Source organism: Pristiophorus japonicus, chromosome 3 (genome assembly GCF_044704955.1).
Source record: "Pristiophorus japonicus isolate sPriJap1 chromosome 3, sPriJap1.hap1, whole genome shotgun sequence".
In the NCBI taxonomy this organism is placed as follows: Eukaryota; Metazoa; Chordata; class Chondrichthyes; family Pristiophoridae; genus Pristiophorus; species Pristiophorus japonicus.
The window spans coordinates 235,291,236-235,314,999 of NC_091979.1; the positions used below are offsets into that span (position 1 = coordinate 235,291,236).

Here is a 23,764-nt window from a genome sequence, read left to right on the forward strand (position 1 = left end):
CATTCTTTCCAACACAAGTTCGGAAGGGAGATATTTACAACAACAACTTGTATTTATATAGCGACTTTAACGTAGTGAAACGTCCCAAGCCACTTCACACGAGTATTAGGAGATAAAAAATGTGACGCTGAACCGTGTAAGGAAAAATTAGGGCAGGTGACTAAAAGCTTGGTCAGAGGTAGGTTTTAAAGAGTTTTGAAGGAGGAGAGAGAGATAGAGGGGTTTAGTGAGGGAGTTCCAGAGCTTAGGGCCTAAGCAACAGAAGGCACAGCCACCAGTGGTTGAGCGATTATAATCAGGGATGCTCAAAAGGACAGAATTTGAGGAGTGCAGACATCTCGGGGGGCGGGGGGCGTGGGGGTTTGTGAGGCTGGAAAAGATTAGAGATGGAGGGGCGAGGCAATGGAGGGATTGGAAAATAAGGATGAGAATCTACAAAAACACTACATCCACCAGCCCCCACCACCACCTCACAGTTCAAGGGAAGACAAATATGAGAATTTAATACACTGTCATTTGAATTTACCGAGATTCCAGTTACCACACATTATTGCTGAAAGTAGGTGCAACGTGTCCGACTGAAAGCAACAGCTCTCATTCTGCATTACCAAGAGCGCCACACCATGGGAAAGAAAATGGGATTTGAATCACAGCATCAGCGATTAACACTCAAAGCTCATTCAAAACAGCAGCTTTCAAACTAGCCTCTGCGGCGTGAATAATAGTGAAACCCCTGCGGACAACATCTTGCATTTATATAGCGCCAACAACAACGTCAGCCAGTAGCTCAGTGGGCAGCACCCTCGCCTCGGAGTCAGAAGGTTGTGCGTTCAAGTCCCACTCCAGGACCTTGAGCACATCAATCTAGGCTGGCAGTGCTGCACTGTTGGAGGTGCCGTCTTTCAGATGATATGTTAAAAGCCAAGGCCCTCTGCCTGCTCTCTCAGGTGTACTATTTCGAATTGGAGCTGGAGAATTATTCCCAGAGCCACACAAGGGAGATATTAGCACAGGCGACCCCTGCAAATGCTGAATTGGAGGAGCAGAGACCTTGGAGGGTTGTAAGCAATGTTTCCTGGAATTTTGTTTAAGCCCCTTTAAGTCGCAGTGCAGCCTATTCAAATATTCGTGCGTACGCGGTTATTTAAATTGAAAAGCTGGCGATCCGCCTATGCGGGAACTCCAGACCACTGTGCCGCGGCACGGCTTAACAGGAATATTGGTTGGAGGAGGTTACAGAGATAACCTCCTGGATTCCTATTCTCTGGCATCTCCTCCCTAAACTTCTCCACTTCTCCGGTCAAGCTGTAGGCCGTCTTCCTTTCCCCAGCCTAGCCTCCTTGCATCTACCTGCAAAACACGTTGGGACCTTTGTTACATTAAAGACGGTTTGTGGTGTTAACAAATGTTGCTGTGTTGTTAAAAGCAAGTGAAGAGCCAGGTGACACGAATCTCCTTTGATTTCCAATCTGATAAGCTCAAACTGACATCAGCCATACGACAGCAATAACATCCTGCATTTATGCAGCGCCTTTAGTCCGCATGCCAGACACGAGACTCCCAAAACAAGCGCCTTCACAGCAAACGAGCCAAAGGTGGGCAGAGGAAACGTGAGAGAGGAAACCTCAAAACCTCCCTGATAAAGTGCAACATCCCCACCGACACCTGGGAGTCCCTGGCCAAAGACCGCCCTAAGTGGAGGAAGTGCATCCGGAAGGGCACTGAGCACCTCAAGTCTCATCGCCAAGAGCATGCAGAAATCAAGAGCAGGCAGCGGAGAATGTGTGGCAAACCTGTCCCACCCATCCCTTCCCTCAATGACTATCTGTCCCACCTGTGACAGAGTCTGTGGCTCTCGTATTGGACTGTTCAGCCACCAAAGAACTCACTTCAGGAGTGGAAGCAAGTCTTCCTCGATTCTGAGGGACTGCCTATGATGATGATTAACGGAGCAAAATGTCCCAAGGTGCTTCCACAGGAGCGATTATCAGACAAAATTCAACACCAAACCACACAAGGTGGTGTTGGACAGATGACCCCTGGAAATACAGCCTCCGTTGCAGATACTGGGCGCGTTGTGCTCACACAATCTGCCCATTATATGCAATGGACAGTAACAAACAAGAAAGGACTTGCATTTCTACAGCAGCTTTCACCACCTCATGACGTCCCAAAGCGCTTTACAGCCAATTAAATACTTTTAAGTGTAGTCACTGTTATAATGATGGAAATGCGGCAGCCAATTTGCGCTCAGCAAGCTCCCACACACAGCAATACGATAATGACCAGATAATCTGTTCTTTAGAGACGTTGGTTGAGGGATAAATATTGGCCCAGGACACCGCAGTGAACTCCCCTACTCTTCTTCAAAATAGTGCCGTGGGATCTTTTACATCCACCTGAGATGGCAGACGAGGCCTCGGATTAACGAGTCATCCGAAAGACTGCACCTCCGACAGTGTAACACTCCCTCAGCACTGCATTGCAGTATCAGCCTAGATTTTAGTGCTCAAGTCCCTGGAGTGGGACTTGAACCCACAACCTTCTGACTCAGAGCTGCCCACTGAGCCACAGCTGACACATCTGAATGAAGCTTCCCGAAGCCTCCCGTGGTGAACAGTGCGCCAGTCGGTGGTTGGAGCCTCCCGGAGTCTCCATCGGTTGTTCGCACTGTTAACATCTACAGGAGGGCATGGGGGACGTGGAGACTTGGGGCGGCTTCAATCGGCTGTTCGCACTGCGGGTGTGGAGAAATGCTTACTGACACTTATCGCTGTGATGATCGATAGCTGCGGGCTTCAGTGGTCATTTAAATGATAGAAATTCTGTCTCCCGTATAGTCCGAGTTTCAGCTGCAGGTAACCAAATCCGTCTTCGAATCCCTCTAGGGCCTCACCCCTCCCTTTCTCTGCAACCTCCTCCAGCCTCACAACTCTCAGATCTCTTCGTTCCTCCAATTCTGGCCTACTGCACGTCCCCGATTTTATTTGCTCTGTCATTGGCAGCCGTGCCTTCAGCTTCCGAGACCCTAAGCTCTGGAATTCCCTCCCTAAACCTCTCCGCCTCGCTCTCCTTCTTTAAGATGCTCCTTAAAACCGACCTCTTTGACCAAACTTTTTGGTCACCTGTCCTAATATCTCCTAATGTTTCCTCAGTGTCAATTTTTGTCTGGCAACGCTTCTGGGAGGCGTCTTGGGGCATTTTACTGTGTTAAAGGCGCTGTCTAAATACAAGTTGTTGTTGCATGAACTAGCCGGCGGTTTAAGCGGCGCCTTTGTAATTGACACCCGTGGTGATGCCAATGGTCAGCGCCATTTGCCGGATTTGGGGGGCAGTGCGGGATAAGCACAGAAGACGCGAGTGGTGGGGACTGTACTGATGTACTCCTGGGGACCTGAAACTATCCGAGGTAGCCCTGCTGCAAATACTGACATATTCCCCTCGGGACAAATCCCCCCCCCGTCCCGAAGAAAGTGGGGAGGGGACACGAGACAAGGGTCCGCACCTCCAACCACAACCTGTCTGTTCTCTCCAGATTAAACTTCTTGGAAACCCCCTCGACCCCGCAAATACTGACGCACCCCTCAAAGACAGTCAGCTATGCAAAAGAAGATGGTCTGATTGCAGATATAAGCTGTTCATTGGCACAAAGCGACAGACTGGTGGGGGGTGGTCAAGATGACACACAAGAACGGCAATCTATGCTTTCAAATTAACTTTTTAAGCTTCCCAAAGAGCACAGGCACCATTTGTGAGCTTACTTCTCTGACCCATTTCTTGGGACATGATGCCTCAAGGTGCCTGTGTTTGCACATTAATACAGTTGTGAAATTAATCCAGCCTCCTTGCTTGCAAATTGGGCCAGAATCTCCCAGTTTTGTCGCTTGTAAGAATCCAGAGGAGAAATGAGGAAGGATCACGGCTGCAGGGTCCTTCCTCACTGTTCCATATTGCAGTCTTTACATCACTTCCTCTTGCGCCCGACTTCTCTCTTTAATCCGGACACTAGTGGTTTTCTCTTAACTGTCACTCTTAGGTCTTTTACTAAGCATATCGTGTGTCAATTCACCCAATATCCCCTTCCTGCCTATCTCATGCCAATGGAAAACAGCAGCAACTGTTCCAACTCTCAGCTGCAGCTTTCCTGATCTCGCTTTCCACCCAGCCCTCTCTGTAAAAGAGTAGCAGGCTTTAAAAAAAAATCTCCGGGGTTAAACCAATTTGTGCACAGCAAGCTCCCACAAACAGCAACGTGATAATGACCAGCTAATCTGATTGTGTTATGTTGATTGAGGGATAAATATTGGCCAGGACATCGGGGATAACTCCCTTGCTTTTCTTCGAAATAGTGCCATGGGATCTTTTACATCCACCTGAGAGAGCAGACGAGGCCTCGGTTTAATGTCTCATCTGAAAGACGGCACATCCAACAGTACAGCACTCCTTCAGCACTGCACTGGGAGTGTCAGCTTCAAGTCTCCGAAGTGGGACTTGAACCCACAACCTTCTGACTGAGAGGCGAGCCACAGCTGATATTATTTAAAATTCTCATCCTTTAATCCTTTCATGGTTTTGCCCTTCCCTATCTTACCTCAGCAACCTGCTCCACTCCCCAGCCTGGAAATCTTCATTCCTCTGCCTTTGTGAATCCCCCCCCGTCCCTTCACACCACCATTGGTGGCAGAGCCTTCACAACAACAACTTGCATTTATATAGCACCTTTAATGTAGTAAACCATCTCAAGGCGCTTCACAGGACCGTTGAGGCACAAAAATTAGCACCGAGCTACATAAGGAGCTATTAGTGCAGGTGACCATAAGCTTAGTCAAAGAGGTAGGTTTTAAGGAGAGTCTTAAAGGAGGAGCGAGACAGAGACAGAGACAGAGGGGTTTAGGGAGGGAATTCCAGAGCTCAGGTCCCAGGCAGCTGAAGACACGGCCACCAATGGTGGAGTGATGGAAATGGGGGATGCGTAAGGGGCCAGAATTGGAGGAGCGCAGAGACCTTGGAGGGCAGAGATAACCTCCTGGATTCCTATTTTCTGGAATCCCCTTCCTAAACCCATCCACCTCTCTGGCCAACTTTTTGGCCTTCTTACCATTTCTCCCTTTTCCCAGCTCAGCCTCCTTGCATCGACCTGCAAAACACGTTGGGACCTTTGTTACGTTAAAGACTCTTTCTTGTGTTAAAGATGTTTTGGTGTTGTTAAAAGCAAGTGAAGAGCTGAATGAAACAAATCACCTTTGATTTCCAGTCTGATAAACTCAAACTGATGTAGTGTCGTTATCATGGCTGACAACAACAGCTTGTATTTATATAGCGCCTTTAGCATAGTAAAACATCCCAAGGTGCTTCACAGGAGCAATTGTCAGACAAAATTTGACACCGAGTCACGATATATTAGGACAGATGTCCAAAAGCTTGGTCAAAGAGGTAGGTTTTAAGGAGCGTCTTAGAGGGGAGAAAGGTAGAGAGGGGGAGAGGTTTCAGGAGGGATTTCAGCAACCCTGGGGCTAGAAAGAGGGTGGAGGGGGAAGTCAGCCAGTATAGTCAATGCTGATCACATCACAATGAGCCCTGCTAGAAGGACACAAGTGGTGCTAAACGAGGAAAGGATTGAGCTTGGTCACAATGCCTCCCATGCAGCTGAATAATAACTGACTTGGATGAGTCTTGGAGAATGGCTATTCAGGCGAGTTACTGGATGGCAGCTGCCACCCACTGAACTAGAACCCAGGACCGGGTTAGTCTGACCGTTCAGGTGGAAGAAAGAGATCGCATGGACACTGTTTTGAAGAGGAGCAAGGGAGTTCTGCCCAGTGTCATGGGGTCAATATTTATCCCTCAACCACCATCACTAAAACAGATTATCTGGTCATTATCACATTGCTATTTGTGGGAGCTTGCTGTGCCCAAATTGGCTGCCACGTTTCCCACATTACAACAGTGATTACACTTCAAAAGTACTTCATTGGCTGTAAAGCGCTTTGGGACGTCCAGAGGTCGTGAAAGACGCTATAGAAATGCAAGTTCTTTCTGTAACATCTTCAGGAGAGGAGGAAGAAGGCAGGGGGAAAAAGTACGTATAAATGTTACATTTTGAATAAGTCACATCTGAGTGACGACCACAGCACCATTGGGTATTCTTCATTAAGTCACTCAAACCCCACGTCCCTTGGCTGACTATGTTGCAGTGTGTGAAAGGCACTAGGTGAGTGGAAGTTGTCTTGCTGTAGAGGCTGTATCTAGTTCATGGCATGAGGTGGAATGATACCAAAGTGTGAGGAACAGCGACAACGCCAGACTGCACACATTCAGAGACTTTGATGTTTGCTAAGAACACAAAAGCCCTGAGAATGCGTGTCAGTATTCTCCGGCTCAAAGCCCAGCGACCCCCAGTGGGCATCACATTCGAAATTCCCTGCTGCAAGGACAGAATCCCAGGGGATCTCGCAGCCTGGGAGCGCTCTGCTCCTGTAGACTGATACTATGATGGCAACCGACTTTACCAGGCCACCACTGGGCTCTCCTGTGCCCGCTGGAGAGATGATAGGAACGAGGGCTGCGGTGTCTGCTGCCTCCGACAGCCTCTCTCGCGACCAATGAATCATCATGGAGGTGCTCTTTATATCGTAGGGTGACGAGAGTGGCCTGAGGCAATAATCTGTGCTATTCCTTACCCCATAGCACTTGATTGTACACTGTAGAGGGAGCTTCACTCTGTATCTAACCCATGCCGTACCTGCCCTGGGAGTGTTTGATGGGGCAATGTAGAAGGAGCTTCAACTCTGTATCTAACCTGCACTCGACACTGGGGCAAGGGGACAATTCTACTTTAGATGTAGTAAAAGCAGAACATTTTCCCCTAAGTTCCTGAAGTGAAGAAGTGCTCCATTCTCCAGTGCCAACATTACAGAAACTGACAGGAAAAAAAAAAGTGAACATTAAAAACCTTGCATTTATATTGCACATTTTCACTTACTTACTGGAGTGGAGCAACTTCTGCAGATAACAATGATATTCTTTTAAAGTAAAACCAGGGGCTTCAAACAGTGGGACAAAAGCAACACAAGTCCTCATGGAATAATACAGCACAGGATGAGGCCATTCAGCCCATGGTGCCTATGCCGATTTTTTGAAAGAGCTTTCCAATTAGTCGCACACCCTCCTGCTCTTTTCCCATTGCCCTGCATATTCCTCCTTATAGACTTGTTGCATCTCACTAACTTTGAGAAAATCCACTTCACTGACATGTTATTCAAGTACATAAACACAGCTCTGTTCAGTATGGGGTCCACAGACTGCCTCACTGTTCTTCCCCTTATTCACAGAATCATACAGCACAGACGGAGGCCATTCAGACCATCGTGCCTGTGCCTGCACTTTGAAAGAGCTATCCAATTTTTTAAAATTAATCGTTCATGGGATGTGGGCATTGCTGGCAAGGCCAGCATTTAATGCCCATCCCTAATTGTCCTAACTCGCACACATCGCTTCCGTTCAAACTGAACGATCCTCCCTAATTTAGTTCCACACCCCAGCTTTTCCCCCATAATCCTGCTGTCATGCATTTAACCATCTTGCAATGACATAGTCATGTAACTGTGACTCATGTACACTGTACCTGTACCCTAGAAATGCACACTCTGACCGCAGGGGGTGAACTTGTGGGAGACACTCCTCACCTGAGTTTCCAGGTATAAAAGGGGAGGTCCCATCCAGGGTCAACACTCCTTGGTCCTGGCAATAAAGGTGAAGGTCACAGAGTGACCGTGTCTGATATATCTATGCCTCGTGTGAGTTTGTAGTAAGGTGCAGGGACACTACACCTGCAAATTAGCCCTCTCAAGGATATGTCCAAAATGTCAATATTAATGCCAATGACTTGACCGTGGCAAGTTCATTCGAACCATGTGGAAAATGGAACAGTCCACCACCGCGTAATTAGTACATGAGCTTCTTTCTTTAATACCTCAGTTTTACCATTTTTGACATTCAGTGCCAACATCATACCCTCACAGCTCAAGTACTCCAATGCTCTCCTGGCCAGCCTCACTCCTACTGCCCGCCGTAAGCGAGAGCTCATCCAAAACTCTGCCGCCCGTATCCTAACTCGCACCAAGTCCCTCCCGTTCATGCTGAAAGTGCCTCTGGTTTAGGGAGGAACAGAGGCCAGCTCAGTGTCAGTACAGGGTATGGTAGCACAGTGGCTAAGTTACAGGACTAGTAATTCAGAGGCGTGGACTAATGATCCAGAGATGTGAATTTAAATCCCACCACGGCAGCTGGGGAATTTAAATAGTTAATTAAATTAATCAGGAATAAAAAGCTAGTATCAGTAATGGTGACCATGAAACTACCGGATTGTTGTGAAAAACCCATCTGGTTCACTAACATCTTTTAAGCAAATCTGCCGCTCTTACCCGGTCTGGTCTATATGTGACTCCAGATCCACAGCAATGCGGTTGACTCTCAACTGTCCTCTGAAATAGCCTAGTGAGCCACTCAGTTGTATCAAAAACTGCTACGAAAGCCAATAATCTGCATGGACTGCAGAGGTTCAAGAAGGCGGCTCACCGTCACCTTTTCATATTAGGGATGAGCAATAAATGCTGGCCTTGTCGGCGACGTTACATCCAGAGAAGGAATTTTTTTTTAAACTGTGGTATCACCTACTACTAACCGTAATGCACCCACCTGAGATATTCTGATTCGTAAGGTTGAACTACTTACTTTATTTATTAACTGAACTGTGGAGAGGGGTTACAGATACCATAGGCAAATCCACCGACTGCAGCACTGCGGTCTACAAAACTGCTCCAATGCAAATTACCCGTGCTGAATCAATCCTCATATTTACAATTGGCATGTTTTGCACTGCTCTCCTGCATCCCACTGTAATCCTCATCAGAGGCAGTCCCTCGGAATTGAGGAAGACTTGCTTCCACTCTAAAACTGAGTTGTCAGGTGACTGAACAGTCCAATACGAGAACCACAGTCCCTGTCACAGGTGGGACAGATAGTCGCTGAGGGAAAGGGTGGGTGGGACTGGTTTGCCGCACGCTCCTTCCGCTGCCTGCTCTTTGCGACGAGACTCGAGGTGCTCAGCGCCCTCCTGGATGCTCTTCCTCCACTTGGGGCGGTCTTAGGCCAGGGATTCCCAGATGCCGGTGGGAATGTTGCACTTTATCAAGGAGGCTTTGAGGGTGTCCTTGAAACTTTTCCTCTGCCCACCTGGGGCTCACTTGCCGTGTATGAGTTCCGAACAGAGCGCTTGTTTTGGGAGTCTCGTGTCGGGCATGCGGACGACATGGTCCACCCAACGGAACTGGTCAAGTGTGGTTAGTGCTTCGATGCTGGGGATGTTGGCCTGATCGAGAACCCTGACGTTGTTGCGTCTATCCTCTCAGTGGATTTGCAGGATCTTGCAGAGGCAGCGTTGGTGGTATTTCTCCAGCACTTTGAAGTGTCTACTGTATATGGTCCACGTCTCTGAGCCATAATACTGTCCCGGTGTCAGCCGTGGCTTAGTGGGCAGCCACTCGCCTCAGAGTCAGAAGGTTTTGGGTCCAAGTCAGAGACTGGAGTACAAAATGCAGGCTGCCCCACCAACTGAGGGAATGCTGCACTGTCGGAGGTGCCGTCTTTCGGATGAGACGTTAAACCGAGGCCCTGTCCGCCCTCTCAGGTGGACGCAAAAGATCCCACGGCCACTATTTCGAAGAAGAGCAGGGGGGTTCTCCCATGTGTCACGGCCAATATTTGCCAGCTAGTGTGTGATGCTGTCTTTAAATTCCAGACAGATCTATTCCTCAGACTTGCAGCACACTGAGGACTGATACGCGCATAAAAGGCCGACAAGGGCCAATGCTCCGCTAATCACTATTTTCACAGCGCGCCATTTCCTGCTAACCCCAAGCAGGTCTGTAGAAGTCAGCAGTATTCAAAAACAAAAACATTATTGCAGAATGACACACATTTTCTATCCCCACATCAAGGAATGAAAGAATGTTTTAGACAGAAGAAGCACATTGATTGATTTAATTCAGCTCATCCTTCCAGTTTCCTAATGTTTGTGATTCTGGAAATAATATCCCTGTAGCTCCTTTTTTGATATAAAGATGTCGCTGACAAGGATTTAATGGCCAGCATTTATTGCCCATCAATTGCCCCCGAATAGGTAATGGTGAGCCGCCTTCTTTCAGAGGGCAGTTAAGAGTCAACCACATTGCTGTGGGTCTGGAGTCACGTATAGGCCAAACCGGGTAAGGGCAGCAGATTTCCTTCCCTATAGGAAGGAATTAGATGGGTTTTTACGACAATCCGGGAGTCTCATGGTCACCATTACGGATACTAGTTTTTTTAATTCCAGATTTATTTAACTGAATTTAAATTCCCCAGCTGCCGTGGAATTTGAACTCATTAGTCCAGGCCTTTGGATTACTAGTCCAGTAACAACCATTATGCTACCGTACCCTATATATCCAACATCCTTGCTGGTAATGTTCCATAATTCCATCGCCCGCTGACTAAATCATACTGCCGAGATTTTCCATTTTAACACCTTTAAGTTTCAACGTGTAACAACAACAACAACTTGCATTTATATCACGCCTTTAACATAGTAAAACCAATTTCTGCCCCATTGGATCTTCAGAAAGCACAGCAGTTACATAATTGGTCATGTACAACATAAGTACTGCAGTCATTAACCAATTTATAGGTAAAGATCAACCCAAGGTTACATAGAAGGCTGTCGCATTTCAAAGTATATTTTTATTAAAAAAAGGCATTCATTTCAGGCTATTTTCAATCTACAAATTCTCCCTCAAACGTCCATTAAACTCACATTGTCCTCGGGCTGTATTTCCTCCCAGCAAATAGACTCAAGGCCAGCTTAAATACAGCTTCACTGTAAAAGCAGAATAATATAGCATACATTAAATGGTATGATGCTCATGTCATTAATAAAACAGTGCATCATCCGATTACCTCGAGAGACAACACACGAGATCTGCTAGCAAAACAAAAGAACTTGCATTTATATAGTGAATGTCAAGACCACTGGACGCCCCAAAATGCTTTGCAGCCATAAAGTACTTTTTGAAGTCAGTCATTACAGCGCAGGAGGCCATTCGGCCCATCGAGCCCATGGTGGCTCTCTGTAAAGCATTCCAGTCAGTCCCATTCCCCTCCCCCACTCTATCCCCGTAGTCTTACAAGTTTATTTCCCTCGAGTGTCTATCCAATTTCTTTTTGTCGTCACTGTTGTAATGTAGGAAATGCAGCAGCCAATTTGCGCACAGCAAGCTCCCACAAACAGCAATGTGATAATGACAAGACAATCTGTTTTAGTGATGTTGATTGAGAGATAAATACTGACTCCAGGACACCGGGGACAACTCACCTACTCTTCTTCAAAATAGTGCCGTGGGATCTTTTACTTCCACTAGAGGGGCAGATGGGGCCTCAGTTTAACGTCTCATCTGAAAGACGGCACCTCCGACAGTATAGCACTCTCTCAGCATTGCCTGGATGTCAGCCTAGATTTGTGTGCTTAAGTTCCTGGAGTGTTACTTGAACCCACAACCTTCTGACTCAGAGGTGAAAGTGCTACCCGTTGAAGCACAGCTGACACGAAGTTAGAAGCATTCAAATAATGCAGGTCAATATAGAGAATGAAATAGCTTCAAGATCTCCAAAACATCCAGGTTTCCTCACAGTAAACAAAACTGCTCTATTGCAATTTCCCTTGCTGAATCAATCATATTTACAATTGGCATGTTTTGTACTGCTCTCCTGCGTCCCGTCCCCTCTGTAACGCTGTCCCCGTGTCAGACGTGACTCAGTGGGTAGCACTCTCACCCGAGTCAGAAGGTCGTATGTCCAAGTCAGAGACTCGAGTACAAAATGCAGGCTGACCCACCAACGGAGGGAATGCTGCACTGTCGGAAGTGCCATCATTCGGATGAGACGTTAAACCGAGGCCCTGTCTGGTCTCTGAGGTGGATGTGAAAGATCCCATGGCACTATTTTGAAAAAGAGCAACCAACATTACTAAAAATTATCTAGTCATTATCACATTGGTGTTTGTGGAAGCTTGCTGTGTGCAAATTGGCAGTTGCGTTTCTTACATCAAAAGAAAAACTTGTATTTATATAGCACCTTTCACGATCACTGGACGTCTCAAAACACTTCACAGCCAATGAAATACCTTTGGAGTATAGTCAGTTGTAAAATGGGAGATGCGGCAGCCAATTTGCGCATAGCAAGCTCTCACAAACAGCAATGAAATTACAACAGTGACTACACTTCAAAGATACAACATTGGCTGTAATGTAGAAAAGCAAGTCCGTCTTTCTTTCTTTACTGGGTTGTCAAAAGCAATTCAGAGGCGACTCTGCAATATCAGCAAATTCAACAGGCTTGCTTTTGAAAGCAGCAAAATCTTCCTTTACTCCCTGCCTCCAACTGAAAGTACCATCAGCAGTAATTGTGAGGTCTAGTTACAGGAGTCCTGGCCTCACAAAGGGGTCCTCGAAGGGGTCGGCAATACCATTATTTGTTGGGCTGCGCGTAACTTCCCCGGTATCAGAGAGGAGGGTCACAGCCAGACCGTGCAGTAACTGTGCAAGCGCTGAAGCTGTAATTAAAACTGCAGAGCGATTGCATTGGACCAAATCACTCGTATGCACAGATTTCCGTGTTTTATGCCAAACCTGCAGGACAGTGTAAAGGGAACAGATCTGACACAGCAGAAACGGGCAGTTACAAAATCACTCGCAATGGAAGCAGAGCAATAATGTGAGGTACAAAGAAGCATAAATCACTCATGGTCTGGTGACCCCTGCACTTATCCCCCTGAACAGGTGGTTTTCACCAGCACCTCTGGAGCCGATGATATCCTCACCGCCCCCCTCACCCCTGCCGCGTTTCCCATATTACAACAGCGCTGCAAGGGATAGAGAGCGAGCAAGCTTGCGTACAACCTTCCCTGGCTGTGGGTAAGCTAAATGCTCATTGTTGTGCTTTACAGGTCTGCGCATATCTGCCCCGGTATCAGGGACGGTCTCAGCCAGACCGTGCAGTAACTGTGCAAGCGATGAAGCTGCAATTAAAACTGTGGAGCAATTACACCGGCCCAAATCGGCACAGCAGAGTAAAGGGGGCAGATGCGACACAGCAGAGGGGCCAGCCAGGTGACCTTGCTTCTTCCTCACTGGCCTGGGTGCATCCTCGCAGGGTTGCTGACTGAGATCAGAGTCGCCACTTGGCCAACGACTGCACGAGCTCAAGTTTGTGGCCAAGGTGGGCACCTCCTTCTACCAAAAGGACATTGACCCACCTACAGATGGTTCATAGAAGAGCAACCAATGGATGGTTCGGGAAGCAGTGGCCTTTCCAGAATTACTTTTAAGAGCAGAGACTGTTATTTTATCAGGCAAAAATTGTTAGCCAGGAGCAGGGGAGGATTGGCTCCCTGAAAGTGCTTGGGCGCAGTCATGGAAAATGGGGGCGCGATTAGTGGGAGGGATGTCAGAACCAGTGTCAAGAAGCGACACAAGTGTCAGCTGTGGCTCAGTGGGTGGCGCCTTCGCCTCTGAGTCAGAAGGTTGTGGGTTCAAGTCCCACTCCAGAGACTTGAGCACAAGAATCTAGACTAACACTCGCAATGCAGTGCTGAGGGAATGCTGCACTGTCGGAGGTGCCGTCGTTCAGATGAGACGTTAAACTGAGGCCCCATCTGGGGCGTAAAAGATCCCATGGCACTATTTTGACTCTTAGCAGGGGAGTTATCCCTGATGTCCTGGGTCTATATTTATCCCTCAATCAACAAAACAAAAACACAGATTTTCTGGTCATTATCACATTGCTGTGTGGGAGCTTGCTTTGCGCAATTTGTCTGCCATGTTTCCTGCATTACAACAGTGACGACACTCCAAAAGTACTTCATTGGCTGTAAAGCGCTTTGAGATGTCCAGTGGTCGTGAAAGGCGCTATATAAATGCAAGTCCTTCTTTCTTTCTTTTCATTAATACACTGCCGAATGCGCATTTAGACCGCTGTACTGGGATCCAGTTTCAGGAGAGCGATTTCTTTGTACTGGGTCTCCCACTCCAATATTGCATGTTGGAGGCTGTGCTCTGCAACACTACTCGGCTCTCCTGTGCAAAAGGGGGCGGGAAACCCAGACTACAAACAAACGGGCCGTGTATGTTCCCTTCACTGAACCTGGCGCCTTAATCCGACGCACATTCAACTGTCACAAAGCTTTGTGGGTCCACAATGCTGTTGATTCCAGGAGCTTAAGCTGGTTTACACATGAGAGGCAGAACAGGGTCCCTGCCTCTGGTCGCACTCCTGTAGTGTCAAACACAAAGCTATTTGTTTTGGAGCAAAACCATGAATTAAACATGACACGGACTCCTTTGTCTTCTTAGTTGTAAGTGCTGTTCACTTAAGTTTGAAAGCACAGGCTGGAGTATTCCTTTCACCAAGCCTGGGTTAACACCATGTATGGTATATTATATCCCTCAGTTCAGTCTCCTCTGCAGTCGTATCTACACAATGGCCAACATCTCGGATGATGCAAGGTGAAAATATTTACTATAAATATGCAATTCTAAACAAAACCAAACATGGGCGTTATTTTGCACAGCTGAAATATTATTGCAGGGATTGTGCTGGATAGATGATCCGTAATTTGTAATATAGAAACATAGAAAATAGGTGTAGGAGTAGGCCATTCGGCCCTTCGAGCCTGCACCACCATTGAAGAAGATCATGGCTGATCATTCCCTCAGTACCCCTTTCCTGCTTTCTCTCCATACCCCTTAATCCCTTTAGCCATAAGGGCCATATCTAACTCCCTCTTGAATATATCTAACGAACTGGCATCAACAACTCTCTGCGTTAGAGATTTCCACAGGATAACAACTCTCAGTGAAGAAGTTTCTCCTCATCTTGGTTCTAAATGGCTTACCCCTTAACCTTAGACTGTGTCCCCTGGTTTTGGACTTCCCCAACATCGGGAACATTCTTCCTGCATCTAACCTGTCCAGTCCTGTCAGAATTTTATGTTTCTATGAAATCCCCTCTCATCCTTCTAAACTCCAGTGAATACAGGCCCAGTCAATCCAGTCTCTCCTCATATGTCAGTCCTGCCATCCCAGGAATCAGTCTGGTGAACCTTCGCTGAACTCCCTCAATAGAACGTCCTTCCTCAGATTAAGAGACCAAAACTGAACACAATATTCCAGGTGAGGCCTCACCAAGGCCCTGTACAACTGCAGTAAGACCTCCCTGCTCCTATACTCAAATCCCCTAGCTATGAAGGCCAACATGCCATTTGCCTTCTTCACCGTCTGGTTTGATATTAGCATTTAAGCAAAATAATTAACTTTAGTGCCTTTTCTATCCTCAGAACACCAACAACCAATAAAGTACTTTTTTTTGGTGTAGTCACTATTATGTAGGCAGAAACTGTATTTAAGCTTTCAACTGCTCAGTTGGTGGAGAGTAAGTGCGTGAGTTACACAGAGCCGATGGCCATCGGTTCCATTCCTGGTACCCGCTACATTAGCTGTTCTGGTTCATAATCAAAATTAAAGGAAGACTTGCATTTGTATCGCACCTTTCACGACCTCAGGACATACCATAAGCACATAAGTAATGGGAGCAAGAGGAGGCCACACGGTCCTTTGAGCTTGCTCGCCATTCAATAAGATCATGGCTGATCCTCTACCTCAACTCCACTTTCCTGCCCTGTCCCCATATCCCTTGATTACCCGAGAGTCTAAAAATCTATCTCAGCCTTGAACATACTCAACGACTGAGCATCCACAGCTCTCTGGGGCAGAGAATTCCAAAGATTCCGAGTGAAGAAATTTCCCCTCATCTCAGTCTTAAATGGTTGACCCCTTATCCTTAGACTGTGACCGTTAGTTCTAGACTCTCCAGCAGCCTCTCAGCATCTACCTTGTCAATTCCCATCAGTATTTTGTATGTTTCAATGAGATCACCTCTCATTCTTCTAAACTCCCAAAACACTTTACAGCCAATGAAGTACTTTTTGAAGTGTAGTCATTGCTGTAACGTAGGGAAACATGGCAGCTAATTTGCACACAGCGAGATCCCAGTAACAGTAATATGATGACGATTCTGTTTTGAGTAATGTTGGTTGAGGGAAAAATATTGGCCCAGGACACTGGGGAGAACTCCCTTGCACTTCTTCAAAATGGTACCAATGGAACTTTTATGTCTACCCGAGAGAGCAGGCGGGGCCTCATCCAAAAGACAGCATCTCGGACAGTGCAGCACTCCCTCAGTACTGCTCTGGAGTGTCAGCCTGAGTTTGTGCTCAAGTCTCTGGAATGGGACTTGAACCCACAACCTTCTGACTCGGAGGCGAGAGTGCTGCCCACTGAGCCATAGCTGAGGCTCAGTGAGACGTGATCATTAGACTTCATTGTGCAGCAGTTGCCTAGAAACGCAACATTTGGCCACTGTGCTGGAGGGCCGAGGCTTCACAGCTATATATAATGCTGCAAGTTCAAAAAAGTACAGAAATGGAAAGAGGTTAAACATGGTTGTAGATCTTTGTCACAACTGTTCCGAGGAAGGGGCTACTTCTGGAACATTGTGTTTCTCAGATGCTGACTGATCTGCTTCGTGTTTCCAGAACCTTCATGTTTTTATTTTAGATTTCCGCCGTCCAGTTTATCCATTTTATTCCGAGTCATCAATTCATTTTGCAGCAACTTATGGCGGTGAATCTAGGCTTTGAAAATTCCCTGCACCAGAGTCCGAAGTGTGCCACAGATTGAGCCTCTGGTTGTGCCGGAGAGCTAGAGGGTCCTAAACATAATTTGGTTTTGCCTTGGGCATTTGGCAACATGTTCAAGTTGGTAAGATTTCCATTCGGCGGAAGGTCTGCGATTGGCACAGTCACAGACATTTGGCAGTAGTGAGCAGCTCAACTTACTGGGAGCTAAAACCAAAGTAACCTCATTTCTATACCCAATTCTAACAGGGAATTCATCCACCCCATGGTACCTTGAACACTTAAAACATTTCAAAATAATATTCATTTCTAAAAGTATATATATTTTAAATGAAATGAGAGGGGAGTGTAGCTGCTGTTGATATCAAGGGAGCTTTTGACAGAGTATGGCACCAAGGAGACCTAGCAGAACTGAAATCAGTGGGAGTCAAAGGCAAACCCCTCGGGTGGCCGGAGTCATAGGTGAAACAAAGGAAGATGGTTGTGGTTTCTAGAGGCCAGTCATCACAGCCCCAGGACATCGCTGCGGGAGTGCTTCATGGCAGCATTTGCAGCCCAACTACCTTCAGCTGCTTCACCATTGATCCTCCCTCCATCATAAAGTCAGAAATGGGGCTACGCTGATTATTCCATAGTGTTTAGCTCCATTCTTCCAATCATGAAGCAACCCATGTTGGCCTCAAGCAGAACCTGGATAACATAGAGGCTCAGGCTGACATGTGGCAGGTAGCAACCATCTCCAGAAAGAGAAAGCCCAGTCATCTCCTCATGACCTTCAACAACACCACCACTGCAAAATTCCCCACTATCAATACGTTAAGAACCACCATTGACCATAAGCTTAACTGAACAAGCCATATCAGCACCATGGCTACAAGAGCAGAACAGTGACTGGGCACACTGCGACAGGTGGCTCACCTCCTTAAAGCCTCAACACTATTTACAAGACTCAAGTCAGGAGTGTGTGGGATTACTCACCACTCGCCTGGATGGGTGCAGCCACAATAACACTCAAGAAGCTCGACACCATACAGGACGGACCAGTCTGCTTGACTGGACTTGATATCTATTCCTTCCACCACCAGCACACCATGGCTTCAGTGTATACAAACTTCAGGATACACTGCAACAACTCGACGAGATTAATTGGACAGCACCCCCTACGACAACTATCAAGTCACACACCATCATGATGGACATATATTAGTTCCTTCATCATCACGGTGCCAATATCAAGGAATTCCCTACACCATGGGAGCATATCAGCACAAAGACTAAAGCAGCTCAGGGAGAAGGCCTACCCATCACCTTCTCAGGACGAGTAGGGAATGGGCAATCAATGGGGCCTCACCAGTGATGCTCATCTCCCGAGAACAGAAATATTTTTTAAAAACACAAGGCAATTTGTAGAAACTTTCAAGTTTTTTTGTTGTGCTGCGTAGTACAGGTTACAGACTCTCAAAGACCATGCATTTAAAAAAGATAAATGTGCTAAGTAGGTCAGTCAGAGGCTGTCCCTCGAAGTGAGGATGACTTGCTTCCACGCCAAAAAAGGATGAGTTCACAGCTGTTTCAATGAAGGACCCGAACTACATCCTCAAGGGTGGAAGATGCCTGGGCGTGGATTTTTTAATGTGTGGTGGCCATTGCATCGGAATTTTCAATAACGGCAAGGTTCTGGTGAGAAATCTCGTTATGAAACAACGGTGAAAATACAATATGCTTTGCTTGAAATGTTTAATATGTGCTACCTGTGGTGACTTTGATAAATTAGTGTCACTCATACAACTCCAGAAGGTCGACTTCTGCACACCAATCCTATCTGACGGCATTGCGTATCCTAAACCTTGCTGTTCAATCTCCCACCTTTACACCGCAAGACAGCTTCAGCAACAGGTAACTGCGCGTGTGTGAGATTCGATGGTGCATGCCTGCTTTGAACTTTAAATCAAGCGGTCTTGCACAAATCCTGCGCATGCGCAGTTAGTACAAATTTACATTCTCGACGGCCTATCTGGTGTGCACCTTCCAGAGTACGAGAGGAAGGTCCTTAATAGACCAGTAATGTTGAAAATGTATTGCTGGCCTGTGGGGATGGGTTGGGAGATCAGCCACCATATCAACTAGACCAAAAGGACAGTGATCCCCAAGTACATACTTCTGGCAGCCACTGTTTCATGCCTGCTGCTGCCGGAAAAATGCCATCCGAAAAGGAGTAGGCACATTTGCAACTGCATTGCTGTTGCCCTGCTTACTTTACAGGGTTGTCTATTACGCCACTAGTCATCCCGACAACTATAATGCTGCACGAAACACCACCTTAAGAGGGACTGGAAGAGAAGAAAGAAAGAAAAGTTCCAACCTCAAGAAAGTAACGTTTCACCATAAATATAGGGAAAGTAACAGGAATTTATAGTATATTACAAAAATGATTTAATCTCTTGAGTAGTTTGTTTAAAAAAAATTGATTTGGTACAGCCATGAACTAGTAAATACAACTAATGTATGAAAAAACCTATACTGGATTAAATAAAAATTGGCAGTATTGATTTTGTATTTTTCTATTTCATAATTTATTTTTTAGTGACAACAATGTAAAACATGGTATGAAACGAGTGTATCGAATCTTAATACCCTGTCCACTTAAATGATGAAAAGTCAGTATGTGTCCTACCTAACGTGGTTGTGTCTGAAGAGAACATTTGAAGCTGGATAGCACTCGGGTGCATACTGGTGGTTGCAAGCCTGTCACTGGCATTGGTAGAAGCAATCTGAGGTAATAAATATTGTAAATCAGGAAATATCAATACAAAGAATATTACTCAAGGCTGCCAGTACCTTTGTGCTGACATATTTACAGTAACTGTGTCAAGTTAATATTCATTGCAAATTTAAATCTGATTTGCACAAGTATATTGGCAAAACATTAAGCTGTGTTGGCCCAAGTGTAATTTTTCTGACAGCATTGCTACCAATACATTAAACAAGCCAGGTGACAATACTTTAATACAGGCAGCATTATGTAGTGCAAAACCAAAGCCAAAGGAAGTGAACTACCGCCAGAATTCAGCACGGTTAACATCTAAAGCTGGCAGTGTTACTAAAGTTCCTGAGTTTCGACAGTGACTGCCTTTAACCCATATGGTTTTCGGGGCCTGAACAGTCAAGATAGGTTTATTCATTTGTCGGCTTATTTTCTAACTCTCACGGGCAGACGGTTTTTCCCCCTTCAATTTTCTGCTTCTCTTGGTGCCATACGAAAACGTTTGTGTTTTGAAAGTCAATCAGATTCTGATCTGCAATTACCAGTATTTTTTCCTCAGATTCCCAATATTTATTTTGCTACTGTAACTGACAGTGAATTTCCAAAGACTGACGCACCATTGTCTGAGGACAGCAGTCTATATGACTGTATGAACACAGATTTTCCTTGTGTAAAACACATTTCCACACTGCTAGACTGCCAATGAGGAAATTGCAGAAATGTCTTAAATTCAGTTGTTTTGGGTTGGGGGAGGATGTTGAGAGACAGTAAAAGTTTAGATATGGTGCACTGTACAGGGCCAATTGTGATTTCTAAAATGCAACATGGCACACTCTGTATTCTGGTATCTGATCCATGAAGCTTAGAGTCGTGTAATATGGAAACCTAATCACCGCCTCTCCTCGCCACTGCTATCTAAAGAGGAGTACGGGGGGAAACAAAGTTATATTGAGAGACTGGACTTCAATGCAGCCAGACACATTCAAATACTACAGGGGCGAGGGTTGTAAATGTAAGTGTACTGCTTTCAAAGTTCAAACTGAATAGGAAGGCTGCCAGAAATTTGTGCCATACTGAGAGCTCTTCACAGAACAAAATGTTCAAGGAAATAAATAAAAACAAAGCAAAGCTTTGAGGATTAAAAAAAGGATATTAACAGACAGCATAAAATTTAACAAACAAAATTTATTAGAAGAATAGTGTTTTTGTACCGAAACTGAGCCTAGCAACCAGTGAGTACTACAAACACATTACAGTTAGAATTTGTGTTTTGTTAAAACTCCATGTTATTCTAATGCGATAACAATCAAAAATTCCCACATGCACAGAGACAGAATCAATGTTTCCAACATACTGTACAATGCAAAGGACCACACAAATTACAAAAAATCTAAAAATACTGGTCACTTACAGTAAGACACAGGGTATTTCAGTATTCCAGTTGAAATTAATTTGCATTTTTAAAACAAATCAATTAACAGTAGTGCAAAAAAATAAGTGCCACAACAGCAGTACAAGACATTGATAATAAATGGACACAGAATCAAGAAACACATTTATAAACAACGGCAAAATAAGCTTTTTAAAAAAAAAATTAGACAATTCTTTCGGACTGTAAACTGTTATTATAATACGAGATCAAAGCAGACCAAATGGGCACCCGTTTTTTGAACATTACCTGAATTTGGGAAGAGGAACTAGTTTGAGAATGGGGCAGTATTGGGAACCGTCAAGGTAGCAGTGCTCAAAATCCGTCCGGGGCTATTTGTGGTCACGTGTGTACCTCAGCAGACTTTCGGCAGCACACATCACTGGGCATTAAATCATAAGCCTGCCTCAGTCACATGGTCAAACCAGGTTGGTTACATACATAAAGAGAGCGAGACAAAGCAAGCAAGTCACTGCTCAAGATAATGGGCCTCAACAGAATGTTAAGAAAACAACCCGGCAGTAAAGCAACATCCAGTGATTACAGGCTATTAAGGGAGGGCTGAATACAACACACAGACACACACCTTACTCCCTTACCCCCTAACCTGTCAACTGGTTGGCAGCTGTAGCTTACACTGAATATTCTGCAGCCAACACTAGTAGAAATTTCTGAAATGTGAGATTGAGGTAATGTGCTTTTGACAATAAAGGTACAATTTATTAAAATGAGTGTAGAATTCTGAGGTATTAATAGTGTATTTGATATTGATCAGCACAGCCAGACCCCACAAGTTCTAGTAGAGAGTCTCACCTGAAACATTAACCTTTTCTTTGCCCTTTCAGATGATGACCGATCTGCAATTACCAGTAATGAGTTTTTATTTCCAGATTCCCTACATTTATTTTGCTACTGTAACTGATCGTGAATTTCTGAAGACTGATGTACCATTGTCTGTAGACAGCAGTCTATATGACTGTATGAACGCAAAGATTTTCCTTGTGTAAAACATATTTCACCGCCAGCCAGCCAAAGAGGAAATTGTAGAAATGTCTTAAATTCAGTTGTGAATTGGGGGTGGTGGGAAGGGCATGTTGTGCGACAGTAAAAGTTTAGATATGGTGCACTGTACAGGATCAATTGTGATTTCTAAAATGTCAACATGGCCCACTCTATATTCTGGTACCTGATCCATGAAGCTTAGAGTTGTGTAACATGGAAACCAAATCACCGCCTCTCCTCGCCATTGCTATCTAAAGAGGAGTACGGGGGGGGGGGGGGGGGGGGGGGGAAACAAAGTTACATTGACAGACTGGACTTCAGTACAGCCGGACTCATTCAAATACTAAACTAATTAACAAGCACAGCTCATTGTGCTAGTATTGCGTTTGCATTGTCTGGGCAGAAGTCACCAATTTAGGGACCATTGAAAAATCACAGCAAATCTAATTTAATACCAGTAAGTACTTCTCACATAACACTTCCGATCTTTTTTTGCTATTGACTATATTATTAACCTTTTAAAGGGAAATAAGTCAGACAAATGTGTCCCACTGCTGAATCAATGAAGACTCCACCCTATGTCTATTATGTAAATAGGATTAAAATACTAAAAGTGGTTGGGGGGGGGGGGGGGGGGGGGAGAAGGGGCGGTGGAAGACAACACCAGTTTCTGACATTTGCAGTACAAAGACCACCGACTCTGACTTTTACCCCACCCCAATGATTCACTCGTGCAACTTCAAAGCCACTTATTCAACATATCACTATGTCTGGATACTGTAGCTGGTTTTTACTGGGTATTTTGACATTGGCAGCAAAATATAATCATGCACTATCCCATGAGCACCCCACTCCCCTCAAAAATAGGGCTGGCCTCACTTTAAAAAGTGATCACATGTAATTCTGTGTGTATGGAACAGCAATAGATCCTCACATTGTGGTACATACTAATTTTACACAACACAGATTTATTAGGATAGCAGGATTAGTGATTTTAAAGAACACTCGAGCTGAATTCACTCCAGCTCAGATTAAAGGGGGATCTAGTACAAAGTACAAGCAAAATGATGAAAGGTTTGAGTGTAAACAGAAATATTATTTCCATTAGTTGATGAATTAGTAACACGGAGCATAAATTTAGGATTAGTACTTAAAGCATGAAGGAATTTTCTCATGTAAAGAGCTATTAGAATATGAAACGCTTTACCATACGTGACTATTAAAGTAAAATCAATCAAAATCAAGAGGGGAATTCGATAAGTACTTGAAGCAGCAAAATATTGACGGGCAGGGAAATGGGATTACAGTCGATGGCTTTGCTTGAAGAACCCTTAACTAGCACAGGGGGGGGATGAGAGGTGCCTCCTTCGATATGGTTTGTCCCTCAAGCCCCAACCTACAAATGCTGGCAATTATAAACAGCCGAATTTCTACAAACATTTTAAAAATGTAAACAGTATTGTTGAAATATGGTGTGTTCAGAAAACAGAGCCCAGGAAGTCTGTACAGAAATACACAATTGTGGAGACCGAATGCCACTATAAAATGTCAGAGGCACTGTGTAGAAAAAACGCAGCTTCAGTTTGACGGACTAGGTTTTTGTAAAACTGAGTAAAATCAACATTCACCAACAGATGTGCTGTAACATTTAAAAAGTCACTATTAGATTTAACAATCTAGCTTAAAATACCTGAACTAAGTAAGTGGTTTTGAAGTAGTGTGTCAAATGTCCCTGAGGGTTTTCTTAAAACAGTAATAGTTAGAGGTGCTATTTTTTTTTTTAAAG

General features: G+C 45.2%; 1 protein-coding gene across 11 annotated transcripts in view; it reads right to left on the reverse strand.

The window, feature by feature from the left end:
• LOC139260176 (uncharacterized) overlaps window positions 1–23,764 on the reverse strand; it is a 412,192-nt gene that overhangs the window by 320,491 nt on the left and 67,937 nt on the right. For 5 of the 11 annotated variants that reach the window (XM_070876426.1, XM_070876428.1, XM_070876429.1 and 2 more), the window contains one exon: window positions 10,850–10,912. The exons of 5 other annotated variants lie outside the window; for them this stretch is intronic. In XM_070876426.1, the coding sequence (XP_070732527.1) occupies window positions 10,850–10,912 (63 nt within the window). Of the gene's footprint in view, window positions 1–10,849; window positions 10,913–19,480; window positions 19,555–23,764 lie in introns of those variants that run through there. One more of the 11 variants, XR_011592731.1, reaches the window with a different exon arrangement.